Consider the following 15,638-nt stretch of genomic DNA (forward strand, 5'->3'; position numbering starts at 1 on the left):
TCCCAAACCATTCCTTGGCAAATCTTCTGATGTTTAAAGAACTGCATTCTCTCCTGTAGGATGATTTGGGAACCATTTAGTTTGTCTACATTGTAATGAAATCTTGTTAACCACAGGAAGATGATCCACTGAGAGCCTCATTTCTTATCATCCTAGCTGCAAGCTAGGACATGGGAAAGAACTGATCTCAGTATAATCCCTATGGCGCATTTCCCCCCACAGTGGTCAGCTAGGTAAGTGGACAATGCAATGTGTAACGTTCAGATTACCAGATTGCTTGAACTGCCCATTACTTACAGGAGAGTTTATGACCAACCTTCTGACAGCCTGAGAGAAAGAAGAGGCACTATGTAAGTTATGGCTTATCACTGCTAAACATGTGACCATAGACATAAAGCCAATCAGCAGGAGCCTAGATGGTGCAATTGGCCTGGGTTCAAACCCTGAATCATCTACCTACTCTGGAACTTGGAACAAAAAATTTTTTTTTTGAACAAATTTTTTTGTATATAACCCTCTGCATGCCTCAATTTCCTCACCTGTAAAATGAAGATAATAATAGTACAAATATTATAAGGTTGATGTGAGGAAAATATATGTGTAACTGAAGTCCCCAAAAGAGAAGAAAAAGTATCTCAAGAAATAATGGCTGAATTTTTTCCAAATTGGATGAAATGTATAAACCCACAGATCTAAAAAGTTAAAGAACCCTGAGGCAGGAAACACAAAGAATACTAAATCAATGTACATAATAACATAAATGAAACAAACAAAAACTTTGTTCCAAATTGGGCAGTGGCTCTCAACCAGGGATGATTCCTTCCTATCCCCAACCCCCAGGAGTATTTTGCAATCCTGAAGACATTTCTGATTGCCACAATTGAGAGAGGGAACAGGTGTGCTACTGGAATCTAGTTGGTAGAAACCCAGAATGTTGCTACCTCTTACAATGCACAGGATAGCCCCAAAGCAATAAATTAATCCTGCGTCAAACATCAATAGTGCTAAGTTAAGAAACACTAGAGGTGGGGCACCTGGGTGGCTCAGTGGGTTAAGCCTCTGCCTTCAGCTCAGGTCATGATCTCAGGGTCCTGAAATCAAGTCCCAAATCCGGCTCTCTGCTCAGCGGGGAGTCTACCTCCCCAGCTCTCTCTGTCTGCCTCTCTGCCTACTTGTGATCTTTGTCAGTCAAATAAACAAAACCTTAAAAAAAAAAAAAGAAAAAAGAAACACTAGAGGCATATAATCATCAAAATGCTTAAAACCATTGGTATAAAGAGAAAACCTCAAAATCATATCCTTATATTTTCTAATTCCTGACAATATAGAAAGCATGCTTGACCCTTGAACAACACAGGCTTGAACTATGGGGGTCCACTTACATGTGAATTTTTTGATCAGTACAGTACTGCAAATGTATTTCCTCTTCCTTATGGCTGTATTAAAAACATTTTCTTTTCCAGTTTACATTATTGTAAGAGTACAGTATATAAACATATAGCACACAAAATATGTGCTAATTGAATTTGTGTTTTCGGTAAGGTTTCCAGTTAACAGTAGACTATCAGTAGTTAGTTTTGGGGGAATTCAAAGTTTTTTATAGATTTTCAACTGTGGGGGGTGGGGAGTTGTTGACCCCAGAGTTGTTCAAGGGTCAACTGTATGTGACATTGTAATACTAAGTACTTTTTGTAAATCACCCACTATATTTAAGCTAGGAGCTGGCCACAAAAAGCAAAGGTGCCTAGACCAGTATAGGTACTTGGAGTGGTTTCCAGAATTTACTGGTCAGTGCGATTTTACCTGCCTTAAACGGCTGAATTAAAGGAGTTACACAGTGTGCTTGGTAATCTGAAGGTTCTGCTCTGTGGTTCTTCTGACGCTTTGAAAGATAAGAAGGTAATAGGACTGAATAGTAGCTATAAATTAAAATCTTATTTCAGCTCAACAGACATTTACAGGGACTACTGCCACTGCACACAGTATTATCAGTACAGTTCTCCAGGCTGGTCTCTTCATTTAAAGAAGTATTTTCTGACATATCATGCCTATTGAATGCAAATTCTATTCAAAGTCACAAAAAAGGCTTAAAAACTCCTATCAATTCTACTGTTCTTTTTTTTTTAAATGACAAGATTTATGGATATTTCAAAATCAGGAATGAAATCGCATTCTGTGATAGGATATCAAGAATAAAAACCCAGGCAAGGGCACCTGGGTGGCTCAGTGGATTAAGCCTCTGCCTTCGGCTCAGGTCATGATCTCAGAGTCCTGGGATCCAGCCCCACACCTGGCTCTCTCTGCTCAGTGAGGAGCTTGCTTTCCCTTTCCCCCTCTCTCTGCCTACTTGTGATCTCTGTCAAATAGATAAATAAATATAAAAAAAATAAAAATAAAAATCCAGGCAGAACTGTAAACTGTAAAATATTGGGCACTGAACTAGGTACTTCAGATCCATGATATTACAATCCTCAAATAAGTTAATTTGTATTTGATATTATTGCCACCTTCACTTTGCAAACAAAGCAGATGAACAAATTCACTGACTTGCCCCTAATCACAAAGCTAAGAAGTGGTGGGCCAAGATCTGAATTGAAGTCTACTGTGGAAAACCATGCCCTACCAAAATAACAACTAGCTTTAACAATACTCAACTTCAGATCATAAGTGTTCCTTTTTTTTTTTTAGCTCACTATTCTGGATCTTTGTAACAAATCGATACATAGCTACATTGTTAGAGCACTGGTCCACCACATGAATTTATTCAGACACTTTGGTATCCCAAAGACAGCTGTGGTAAGGCATATTAGCCTATATTTCTTCATTTTTCTGTCAGTGGAGGGAAGAAGAGTAAGAATAGGCAGAAGAGCTATGGCAGGAGCTGTTTATTGCATATGTCATTTATTACAAACTACCTTAAAGTTTTATCTTTACAGATGACTAGCCTAGAGAAGGGAGGAAGAGGCAGTTATTTTTGTTTGATAAGTGACACCTGAAAAAAATTTCAGGATCACCTCTTTCAAACATACGAATCAGATCTCTTTGGTTCAATTTAGATAGATTTTTAAAAATTTTTTAAATATTTTATTTATTTATTTGACACAGAGAGAGAGACTAAGCATGTGCACAAGCAGAGGGAGCAGCAGGGAGAGGGAGAAGCAGGCTTCTTGCTGAGCAGGGAACCCAAGGCGAGGTTTGAAACCCAGGACCACCGTGATTATTACCTGAGGTGAAGGCAGACATTTAACCGACTGGGCCACCCAGGTGCCCCAAGTTAGACAGATTTTAATAAAGTATACAGAGAAAGCTAGAAACATACTTTTTTGGTTTTTCTGAATGGTTAGGAAAAAAAAGCCATATAGAGTAGCATATTTATCAAATTGTTTAGTTTTAAAAAAAATCAGCAATTCATCAGTGTTTTAAATGAGTCAAATATGAATTTTGTGTTTTAAGAAGTAATCCTCTAAGATTCAAAAGTGAATATTCAACCCAATTGCAAAAACTGAGCCAATTTTCTTCTTTAGTGGAGAAATGATAGATCAATATGTGTTTTAATGAGGAAGTAGAAACATTAATAAAGGCTATATAGCACCAGGCAATGTATAATCTATTTTTACAAATAACAGGGCTTCAATCACTTAAAGGCAGATTTAACTTTTAGGGTTTTTTTTTCCTTACCTTTACACTGACACTTTATTTTTCTTCCTTTTCTCTCAGGTGGTTCTATATATAAGTTATACAGAATTCAAACATATGAAATTATATGTAACTTATAATTCATTAACTCTACAAACATGTTGTTTCCCCTCCATCAACTTTTTTTTATAGTCCTGTAAGCACCCTATAAATGAATAAAAAGAAAAAAATTTATACTTACTGGAAAGAACAGTTGTAAGGAAAATGTAGTCCGAAAAAGATATGAGTCCACATTCTCCAAGTGTGTAAAATATACTGCCTTCATCAGCAAATTTTTCTCGTTCCTGGGCAATTTTCTATTATATATGGGTCCCACCAAAAGAGAAAAAGAAGACATAGCAGAATGAGAATACAGAGATCAGTCACCACTTTTATGTAACAGTTTTATGCTATTTATCATAAGCAATTCTTTGATGGCCATTCCAAATTAATGGATCCTTTACAGTTTTCAAGAGGATTAAAATTATAAGACAAAAGATGATTTTGTCTGTTTCAACACTGACTTAATATGAACACTAGAAAATACTTTCAATTTTATGAACTTCTGCTATTTGACATATACTGACTCATTCCAGGACTGGTTTTGTTTCTAGGGTTTAAAAACAATCCACCTAGGGGCGCCTGGGTGGCTCAGTGGGTTAAAGCCTCTGCCTTCAGCTCAGGTCATGATCCCAGGGTCCTGGGATGGAGCCCTGCACTGGGCTCTCTGCTCAGCGTGTAGCCTGCTTCCTCTTCTCTCTCTCTCTCTCTCTCTCTCTCTCTCTTTCTCTGCCTATTTTGTCTCTGTCAAATAAATAAAATCTTGGGGACGCCTGGGTGGCTCAGTTGGTTAAGCAGCTGCCTTCGGCTCAGGTCATGATCCCAGCGTCCTGGGATCGAGTCCCACATCGGGCTCCTTGCTCAGCAGGGAGCCTGCTTCTCCCTCTGCCTCTGCCTGCCTCTCTGTCTGCCTGTGCTCGCTCTCTCCCCCCTCTCTCTCTCTGATAAATAAATAAAATCTTTAAAAAATAAATAAATAAATAAATAAAAATAAAAAAAATAAAAAAAAATAAATAAAATCTTAAAAACAAACAAACAAGAAACAATCCACCTGGATTGTTGAATGAGTATATTTTATACCTGAAACTAATACAACACAGTATGTTAACTATACTGGATTTAAAATAAAAGCTTAGGGGCGCCTGGGTGGCTCAGTGGGTTAAAGCCTCTGCCTTTGGCTCAGGTCATGATCCCAGGGTTCTGGGATCAAGCCTCGCATTGGGCTCTCTGCTCAGCGGGGAGCCTGCTTCCCCCCCCCCCCCGCCTCTGCCTGCCTCTCTGCCTACTTGTGATCTCTGTCTGTCTAATAAATAAATAAAATCTTTAAAAAAATAAAATAAAAGCTTAAAAAATTAAAAACAACCCACCTTTTTTTCTGTAGAGGCATATAAAATAGGAAAACCAAACCAAAACAAAATGAAATCAGTACAATTTGCCCAAAGTCAGTTAACTGCCCAAGAAAAACTATACTACTTGGGATCATAAATGGGTGGGTAAGTAACTATTTTCAAGGACCACATAAATGCTCATAAAACTAATTTCTGAAATACTAATTTTAATTTTTACCTTTAGACCCCAAGAATCTTAGGTTTGGAATGTAGGACAGTTTACAGAGCAAAGAGTACCTCTGAAAGATAATGGCAAATCAGACATGCATGCTAAGATTTAGGCATGACTTAATTTAATTGTATTATTGATACCTTGCTGGAGGCGCCTAAGTTTTAGCTATTTGATGAAACTCTCCTAAAACTTAGATTTTATTCTAAGTATATATTAATTTTCTTTAATCTATAAAACACACAAAGAGTTAATTCTTAGCCTTAGTAATGGTGTGTCTGGCAAGTGGTCTCCCGCATGTTTAGGCAAAGCCACTCTGTTTTCTGAATTTCTAGTGAAATGATAAACTGAGTGGTGACACTGAAGATATTTTCAAAAACTGAAAAGGATCCACCAAAGAGTTAGACTTGGAACTAATTTCCATAAATTCTGGACCAACTAAAGATAGTCAAGGAATTATTCTGGGTACCAAAAATAGAAATAGGAGGTTTTAAGAACCCAAAACAACAAAGAGCAATCAAAGTAATAATGTCATGCAAGCACAAAATAAGCAGCAGCATTGCAAGCACAACCTCTGCAGGAGTATCATGAAAACTCAATCAACAAGCACCACCACACCAGCATCCAGGTACACAACTATCCAAGAGGTTACCTCTGTCTAGTGAAGATCCCATCATACACCACAAAAGAAAGAAAACTAGTTAACCAATTGAAAATTCAAGGACCAAATGAATCATCATGGTCTTCTTAATAAACCTTTCCAAAATAGGCTCTATTGGGTATTCGCTTATTCATATGAAACAATAACCTTAAACAGGTTAAAAAGTCCATAGCTGAATGCTAATAAAGCAGTGAGATTCTGATGGTAAGTTCTAGTTAGGAAAGGACTTCTCTGACTCATCTGTGGTGGAGAGAAAGCATGGTCCTGCTTGATAACATTGAGAGATTTCTTTGAACTGACAAAAATGAACACAGTCCAATGTGTTCAAATTAAGGTTAGATCTCGTATCAACTTGATCTTCAACCAAGAGACTGAACACAAATTTCAGACCAAAAAAAAGCTACTGGAAGAGAACTAAAGCAGCAAAGCCTTTCACTGGGAACTTAACACTTTAATTTCTCAAAAAAGGGAAACAAACGGTTACATTTTTACATGACCCAACACACCATAAAATAAAGTATGTGAACAAGAAAAAATACATAAAATGAGAACAGGCTCCACAGGCATAACATTACTAGCTAGAACAATAAATACGTATAAAAGCTGAGTACTTTACATTAATTATGTAATGATCGTACAGAGAGATTGCTATAAGCCAATAAAATAAATACTGGGATCCAGAAGTTGAGAAACACAAAAAAAGTCTTTTAAAGAGGCAACTAAGACAAAGGAGGATATCTAGTATTTTTTTCTAACAATCATCTGGACTGTGCTGCTGTTCCAAAGATGACAAAAAGAAATCTAATTCTGTTGCCAACTTTTAATTTTGATATAATTTCAAACTCAGGAAAGTGGAAAGAGCAATATAAGAAATTATACTTTTTCCCCTCATTATACATTTTACCTACATTCACCAACAGTTTACAATTACCTTAGATGCTTTATCATTTTATATAAACATTCTTTTATACCTCTGAAAGTTCAATACGCACATCCCTTTACATTTAAATACTTCACTATATACTTCTTATGAACAAAGACATTCTCTTACAAATTTAATAAAACCAGGATATTTAATACTGATACATACTATTATCTTATCCATTCTTTTAAATTTAGTTAACTATTCCAATAGTTTCCTTTATAACTATTTATCCCAGCCCAAGATGCAATCCACAATCATAAGTGTGCTTACTCATACTGTCTCTTCAACCTCTGTAATCCAAAACCGCTTTTTTTGCCCTTCTTTATTTTTTCCTATGGAACTTTATTATCATTTTTGATTGTAGGAAAATTTATGTAACATCAATTCACCATTTTAACCATACGATATAAATATGTGGGTCTTTGGGTTTTGCTTCTTTCACATAACATGTTATCTAGGTTCATCCATGTTGAAGCATCAATTAATACTTCCTTTTAATCACCAAACAATATTGCATTGAATACATAACGATTTGTTTATCCATTCATCCATTAAAAGCTATCTGTGTTGTTTTGAGCTTTCGGCTATTGAGAGCAGTGCTACTGTGAACTCTCATGTTCAAGTATTTGTTTGACTATCTGCTTTCAATTCTTTTGGGTATGTGCTTAGGAGTGGAACTACTGGGTCACATCAAAACTCTATGTTGAAGATTTTGAGGAATGGCCAAAGTGTTTCACAAAGCAGCTACAACATTTGACATTACTACTACCAATGTATAGAAGTTCCAATTTCTCTACACAGTCATCAACACTTATCTTCCTATTAAAAAAAAAAAAAATTATAGCTGGGGCTCCTGGGTGACTCAGTCTGATAAGTGGATGCCTTCAACCCAGGTCATGATCTCAGGGTCCTGGGATCAGCCCTGTGATGGGCTCCCTGCTCAGCAGGGCATCTGCTTCTCCCTCTCCCTCTGCTCACGCTAATAAGTAAAAAAATCTTAAAACAAACAAACAAAAAAAACTATAGCCATTCTAGTGAATGTAAAGTTGTATTTCATTGTGGTTTGATTTACATTTCCCTAGTGCCTAACAATGCTGTGCTGTGCATGTTTCATATGTTTATTGGCCATTCATATACCTTCTTTGGAGAAATGTCTATTCAAATCCTTTCCCTATTTTTTGAATTGGATTATTTGTCCTTTTGTTATTGAGTTGTAAAAGTTCTTTATATATGCTTTTTTTGTTTTTTTTTTTTTTTAGTTCTTCATATATTCTGTATATAAAATCTGTATCAGGTATGATTTTTCTCCATTCTGTACACTTTCTACTACCTCAATAATGTGCTTTAACACACAAAAGGTTTAAATACTGATGAAGTTCAATTTGTTTGTGCTTTTGATGTCATATCTAAGACTCCATCACCAAATCCAACGTTATGAAGGTTTACTACTAGGTTTCTTCTAACACTTTGGTAGTTTTAGCTTTTACATTTAGGTTATTGATCCATTTTGAGTTAATTTTTGTATATAATGTGAAGAAGGGATCCAAATTAATTCTTTTGCATGTGAATATCCAGTTGACCACACACAGTTTGTGGAAGAGACTATTTTTTGACCACAGAATGGTCTTCACACCTTGTTGAGTATCAATTGACTATAAATTTGTGGGTTTATTTCTGGGCGCTCAATCTCATCCCATTGATATTTATGTCTATTTTATGCCAATACCACACTCTTTCTGTTTATATAATTTTAAACAAATTATGGTAAAATGTACATAAAATTTTTTATTTTACTCTATTTTTATTATTTTTTAAAGGATTTTATTTATTTGAGAGAGAGAGAATGAGATGGGGGAGTGTTTAAGGGAAAAGCAGACTTCCTGCTGAGCAGGGAGCCCGATGTGGGACACGACCCTGATCCTGCTCAGGATCATGACCTGAGGCATGCTGCTTAACAAGTGAAACACCCAGGCGCTCTCCTGTACATAAAATTTTTTAAAGTATACAACTCAGTGGTAGTAGGTACAGTCACAATGTTAAATAACCATCACCACTATCTAATTCCAGAACTATTTCATCATCCCATTTGAAAACTCCTTCCCCACTCAATAGTCATACTCCACTGCCCTGCTTCTTCTAGCCCCTAATTTACTTCCTGTCTCTAAGGAGTCATCTAGATATTTCATATAAATGGAACCAAACAGCTATTTTCTCAGTAGGCTACTCTGTAGATCACAATTAACATCTTAAATTTATAACAATCTAGTTTGAATTAATACCAACTTAGCTTCAATAATATTAAAACAAATTCTACTCCTCTAGGGCTCTCATTAAATATTTTCATAAATTACATCTTTATACTTTATCTCCTTAACACAGATTTATAATTATTTTATGCATTTGTCTTTTAAATTACACAGGGGGAAAAAAGTAGTTAGAAACCCCAAAATACAATCACATTGGCTTTTATTTACCAGTGTTGTTACATTTCCTGGTGTCATTTGTTCATATAACTTCATGTCACCACCTAGTGTCCTTTCATTTCAGCCTTAAGGACCCCCCCCCCAACTTTTAAAAAAATTTTATTTATTTGTCTGAGAGAGAGAAAGAGAACACAAGTTGGGGAGCAGCAGGCAGAGCAGGCAAATGGAGAAGCAGGCTCCCTGCTGAACAAGGAACACAGTGCAGGGCTTGATCCCATGACCCAAGATCATGACCTGAGTCGAAGGCATATGCTTTACTCACTGAGCCACCCACGCGTCCCTCTCATTAGCATTTTTAAAAATAGGGTAAGACTACTAGCAACACTTACTTTCACGATTCTTTGTCTTAGTTTTTGACAGTTTGATTATAATGCGTAGGTTATCTGTGAATTTATCCTAGTGTAGATTTACATATTTCATTAATATATGAAGTTCTCAGCCATTGTTTCTTCAAATATTGCTTTCTTCTCTTCGTCCTTGCCTTCTGGAATTCCTATCATACATATGATGGTGCACTTAATAATGTCAGAAGGATATCTTCAACTCTCTTCACTTCTCTTTATTCTTTTTTCTCTAACACTGGATAATATTAATTGACCTATCTTCAAATTCATGGATTCTTTTTCTACTGACTGTTCAAATCTGCTATTGGACCTCTTTGGTGAAATTCTCCTTTTGGCAATTGTACTTTTCAGTATCAGAATTTTTACTTGATAACTTTTTGAAATTTCTATCTCTTTGTTGATATTCTCTATTAGTTCATACATCATTCTCATTTCCTTTGAGTTCTTTTCCTATGGTTCCTTTTAAGTTATTGAGTATATTTAAGACAATTGATTTAAAGTCTGTAGTTAAGTGTAATGTCTGAGCTTTTCTATTTCTTTTTCCTTTGAAATGGACCGTACATTGTTCCCTGAAAGCAAAATTTGTTGAGAACTGTTGAAAACTGACATTTTGGGCACCTGGATGGCTCAGTTGGTTTAGCAACTGCTTTCAGCTCAGGTTATGATCCCGGAGTCTCAGGATCAAGTCCTGCATTGGGCTCCCAGCTCCACGGGGAGTCTGCTTCTCCCTCTGACCCTCTCCCCTCTCATGCGCTCTCTCTCTCAAATAAATAAATAAAATCTTTTTAAAAATTATACATTTTGTATAGTATAATGTGGTAACTCTGGAAATTAGATTTGTCTTCTCAGGGTTTGGTGCTACTGCTTGAGTGGGTGTTAGCTATTTCTTTAGTGACTTTTCTAAATTCTTTTAAAAAAAATATTGTATTCTTTGTCAAGCATGGTCACAGAAGTCTCTGTTCCATTAACTTAGTGGTCAGCTAGTGATTTAACAGAAATTTCCTTAAATTCTTGGAGCCAAAATATGTGTTTGGAACACTCTCTAGGTGTTTCAATACTCTCCAGGTTCTTTCAATGCTTAGCCACCATTTAAAAATCTGCCTTTGCCTTCACTTCTTGCTTGCACAGAAGCTAAAAGGCAGCCAGAGGTGAAAGCTTAGGGTCTCTTAAGGTTTCCTCTAAGTATTCATTCAGCTCTGGACATGTAAGGCCTTCCAGATTCCTCAGTATATGGGAGAACATTTCAAAGTCCTTGTTCTCTCACCATCTCCAGATGTAGCCTCTTCATTCCCAGGTTTTTTGGTTTGTTTGCTGCTTGTCTTGGGCTGCTGTGGCTACTATATTTAACTTTAAATGCTGTTGACAAATGCCACTTGGGAGGCCACCCCAGCTCTAAGAAAGTTCCAGTGTAGGCAAAACAAAGGCAAGCCCACAAGCTGATTCCTCATTGACCAGACAGGTCAATGCCCACAATCACATTCTCTGCACTGCTCCCTCTGGCACAAGCAATTTGTACCAGGAATAGTTTATCACTGCCATTATGCTGGTGAGTAGGGAAACGGTTGTCAAGAAAATAACCCCACAGCTTTATCTTAACAAATTTCAGCATCTTCTTTCTTCTTTAAGCATTCCCTTGGTTGTTTAAAGTCTTCTTTTTTTTAAGATTTTATTTATTTGACAGACAGAGATCATAAGTAGGCAGAGAGGCAGGCAGAGAGAGAGAGGAAGGGAAGCAGGCTCCTTGCTGAGCAGAGAGCCTGATGCGGGGCTCGATCCCAGGACCCTGAATCATGACCTGAGCCAAAGGCGGAGGCTTTTTAATCCACTGAGCCACCCAGATACCCCTAAAGTCTTTGATTAGTTAGATTCCAGAGATCTAAAAAGTTGGTTGATAGTTTTTGCCAGCTTACCAACTGTCTCAGTGGAAAGATATAGCTTTGGAGTTACCTACTCTGCAATTTTTAAAAATCTCTTTGTACTTTTTTACCTTGAAATATTTGAAAAGCGAATTATACTGAAGAAGATCCCTCAATTTAAATTAGACGGATACTTCTTCATGATTACATTCATATCTATTATAAACTAAGAATTCATATTGTTATCTCTAATTTCATTCTAATACAATGGGGTACAAAGTAGTCTTACCCCATACATACTTGTTATTCCCTTCTCCAACAGGGAGAAACCTGGTTCCCATTATCTTCAATATATTTACTCATTTGCTTAAGCTTAGAATATACAGAAAGTAGCTTCACAATTGTTAATCATGTCTGCAAAAACCAAATGTATCATCTATACTTCAGTATCTGTTTTGTTTTAAATAAAATACACTTTTGGTGAGATGCACAAATCTAATGATACAAACAAATAAGTTTTATAAATATATATCTATCTGAGTAACCCCCACATTCCCATCAAGATACTGAACATTGCCACTGGAAACATTTTCTTTTATGCTCTTTCACAGTTAATTTCCAAAATATTTTTATACCATTGACTGGTTTTGCCTCTTCTAGAACTTCCTCAAGCGGAGTCACCAGTATATACTCTTTGGTGTACAGCTTCCTCAGCTCAGCATAATGTTGGGGAGAATCATACTGTATTTTTCAGTAGTTCATTTTTATTGCAGAGCCTCAGATCCTCTCCCTGTAGGCTCTCCACAACAACAGTCAGTATCAGATATTTGGTGAGCCACCTTAGAGAAAATCTTCATCCTCAGTCAAGCTAGATGGCGAAGACTTTAGCCAACCTCTGATTGCAACCTTATGAAAAAGCTGAGACAGAACCTTCTAGAGAAATTGCTCCCAAATTCCTTACTCACAGAAAGCATAAGTGACAAGAAATGATTATTACTGTTTTAAGCCACTAAGCTTTGGATTTACTACTCAGCAAGACAGAACAAATATAGTCAAATACATGCATTAAAAATATTTCCTGCTAGTTTTTGGCTTATAATTTCTATTTTATTTTAACAATGAAAAGTTTCAATTTTCATTAAGTCTAATTTTTTTTCCTTTATAGTTATTGCTTTTATATCCTAATACATTTTGCCTCTCTTTAGTCCATTAAAATAGTCTCATATTTTCCTTTAAAAGTCTATAGTCATAGATTTTACATTTAGGTCTATGATCTATTCCAAGTAAATTGTATGTATAGTGAGGGGAGGGGTAGGGTTTATTTTTTTTAAATATGGATATATAGTTGTTTCTAAACTATTTGTTGAAAATACCTTCTTTTCCCCATTTAATTACTTTGGCACCTTTGTTAAAAATTAATTTACCATATAAGTGTGGCTTCTTTTTCTATAATACTTTCTGATATGAGCAGGCCACCTTCTTTTGAAGGTCCTTTGATTACTAACAAAGTGCATGACTATTTTCCAAAGTAGAAATAAACATGAAATTATGTGAATGGTTGAAAAGGTAACTGAAAACTCTGCACAAGATGCATTTGGGGATATGGTTTAGACTTAGCCACCTCTACTACAAAACAGCTGTAAAGTGTGCGAACATACCTTTGATTGTATACTGATTGAGAATTACTATTGGAACCTATCTTCATAGGGGCTAAATAAAAACACCTTACAATGATACTTTAGTTAGTGTGAGTTTTTCCAGGAAAGCATCTCTTCCTCTACTGCCTTACATAGAATATGCCCATGTCTGCAACCCTCAGTCCTCTAAAGGAGAGGAGAAAATATTTCTATTTGTGCAGCTGTATATGAGATCTCTGATGAACTGAGTAGAATGATAGGAAGAAGAGGCCAAAAGAAGGCCAATGTGCTCCATAAAGGAAAAAGCTGAAAACATCTGAATGATAAGATATAGAAGGAAAAAGGACCCTAGAAATGTGAAGGAAAAAAAGGTGTGTGTGGGGGGAGCATATCAAAGTCTCTCATTTTTCTCACTTTTCCTAAGTGGAGAAAAGGGAAAGCATATATGCACATATATGTGCACGTCTTTAAGAGAAAAAAAACAGAGAATGTGCATGTTGTGCAATAGCTCCTTAAAAATGGGAAAGATGCGGGCGCCTGGGTGGCTCAGTGGGTTAAGCGTTTGCCTTCGGCTTGGGTCATGATCTCAGGGTCCTGGGATCGAGCCCCACATCAGGCTCTCTGCTCTGCAGGGAGCCTGCTCCCCCCACCCCCGCCTGCCTCTCTGCCTACCTGTGATCTCTGCCTGTCAAAGAAATAAATAAAATCTTTAAAAAAAAAAAAAAAGAAAGATGTTCAAAGAGGATTTTAAAATCAGCCACCCTTTTCAGTGTGCCTTGAGCAATGTAATCTTCTAATCCTTTCTTAAAGGTCTACAATGTTCTTCCATGCTTCTGGAGTTGTGGTGGGTGTGGAAGGAGAGGGGAAGGAAGTTACACGTATGGTTTTCAAGGCACCCATTTGTGAAAGAGTGGTTCAGGTGCATTTAAGATTATACACCTATTAATTAACTCAGAGAATTTATAAATGGGTTAAGTATCCATAACTTCAAAGATGTTTCTTTCTTTTTTTTTTTTTTTTTAAAGATTTTATTTATTTATTTATCAGAGAGAGAGTGGGAGCGAGCACAGGCAGACAGAGTGGAAGGCAGAGTCAGAGGGAGAAGCAGGCTCCCTGCAGAGCAAGGAGCCCAATGTGGGACTCGATCCCAGGACGCTGGGATCATGACCTGAGCCGAAGGCAGCTGCTTAACCAACTGAGCCACCCAGGCGTCCCACTTCAAAGATGTTTCTTAAAAGCAATTCATGACATTAATTGACAACACCAAAAATGCCATAAAACTATCAAATTTGATCTCTCAAATTGTTGAAAGCTAAGAGAAGAATCAAATAAATACATTAAAATTTGGGAGGAAATGAGAGTTACTACAATATGAATTTTTAGACTATTTGGTTTTTATGACAGCTTCTTAGGGGGTCTTTATAAATCAAAGGCCTGATTCTACCATAAATAATATTCTCAAACCAACTAGCCATGGTACATAGGGAATCTGTAAAAATGTAGACATTTGAGTTTGATATTGAATAAAATTTTAGAAGTCCCAAAGTGTGGTGAAAATGGAAAATTCAGATTCAAGGAAGGAAAGTGAAGGGAAGGTTTCAGTTATTTTTTCTTACTCCAAAGTCTTATCAATCTTTAATTCTGCGCATTGAGAATGTCAAATAAAATGTTTCTTCACTTACTCTTTTGAATAATGTTTAATCGATGACTAAATTTTAAGTCACTTTTTCCCCTAAGCAAATACCATTTATACTTCAGGGATGAAATGGGGGCATAGTCCAAGGAAAACATAATCTTCCTTAGCAGATGGGTAATAATGTCCACTTTCTCTACCTCAGAGGTAGTTATTTTATCTTTTGTTATTAATGAACATTTACATAATAGTAATGAACATACATAATGTATTTTTACTAGGAAAATCTATCATAACGATTTGTATTTAATATAAGTAATAAACTCAATGTAAATAATAAACATTAGACAAACTAAAAGGAAGAAATTTCTGTATAAAAGAGTCAAAATAAGTAGAATATATTCCAAATCCACTGTAAGGCCACATAATGTGAGATTTATATATTAAAATACAAGTTTAGCCAAAAAATTTATAGTAAAAGTCTAAGAGAAACTTGTTTTCACCTTAAAGTTCCTAAGGTATGATTCTACCAAGTCTTCAGTATATGTGCTGAAATGTAAGAGCAGTAGGTGTTTTAAAAAGACTGTAATTGCAGATACCTTCCAGGGCATTATGCTATTTTATTATTGTTATCTTTAAACTATAGTTGACACACAGTGTCATATTACTTCCAGGTGTACAACATCATGATTCAGCAATTCTATATATCATATTTCATGCTTCTTAAAAGTTACATATTAAATTCTAGTCAAGTCACTTGAATCTCTGAAATTAAGGCTGAAATGTAGAAATGCAGATCAACTGATC

General features: G+C 36.1%; 1 protein-coding gene across 3 annotated transcripts in view; it reads right to left on the reverse strand.

The window, feature by feature from the left end:
• The window catches only part of MICU1 (mitochondrial calcium uptake 1), a 242,801-nt gene that overhangs the window by 105,125 nt on the left and 122,038 nt on the right, over positions 1 to 15,638 (reverse strand). For all 3 annotated transcript variants that reach the window (XM_082715893.1, XM_082715895.1, XM_082715894.1), the window contains one exon: positions 3,878 to 3,992. In XM_082715893.1, the coding sequence (XP_082572019.1) occupies positions 3,878 to 3,992 (115 nt within the window). The remainder of the gene's footprint in view (positions 1 to 3,877; positions 3,993 to 15,638) is intronic.

The sequence above is a fragment of the Mustela nivalis genome (assembly GCF_964662115.1).
Source record: "Mustela nivalis genome assembly, chromosome: 2".
Classification (NCBI taxonomy): Eukaryota; Metazoa; Chordata; class Mammalia; order Carnivora; family Mustelidae; genus Mustela; species Mustela nivalis.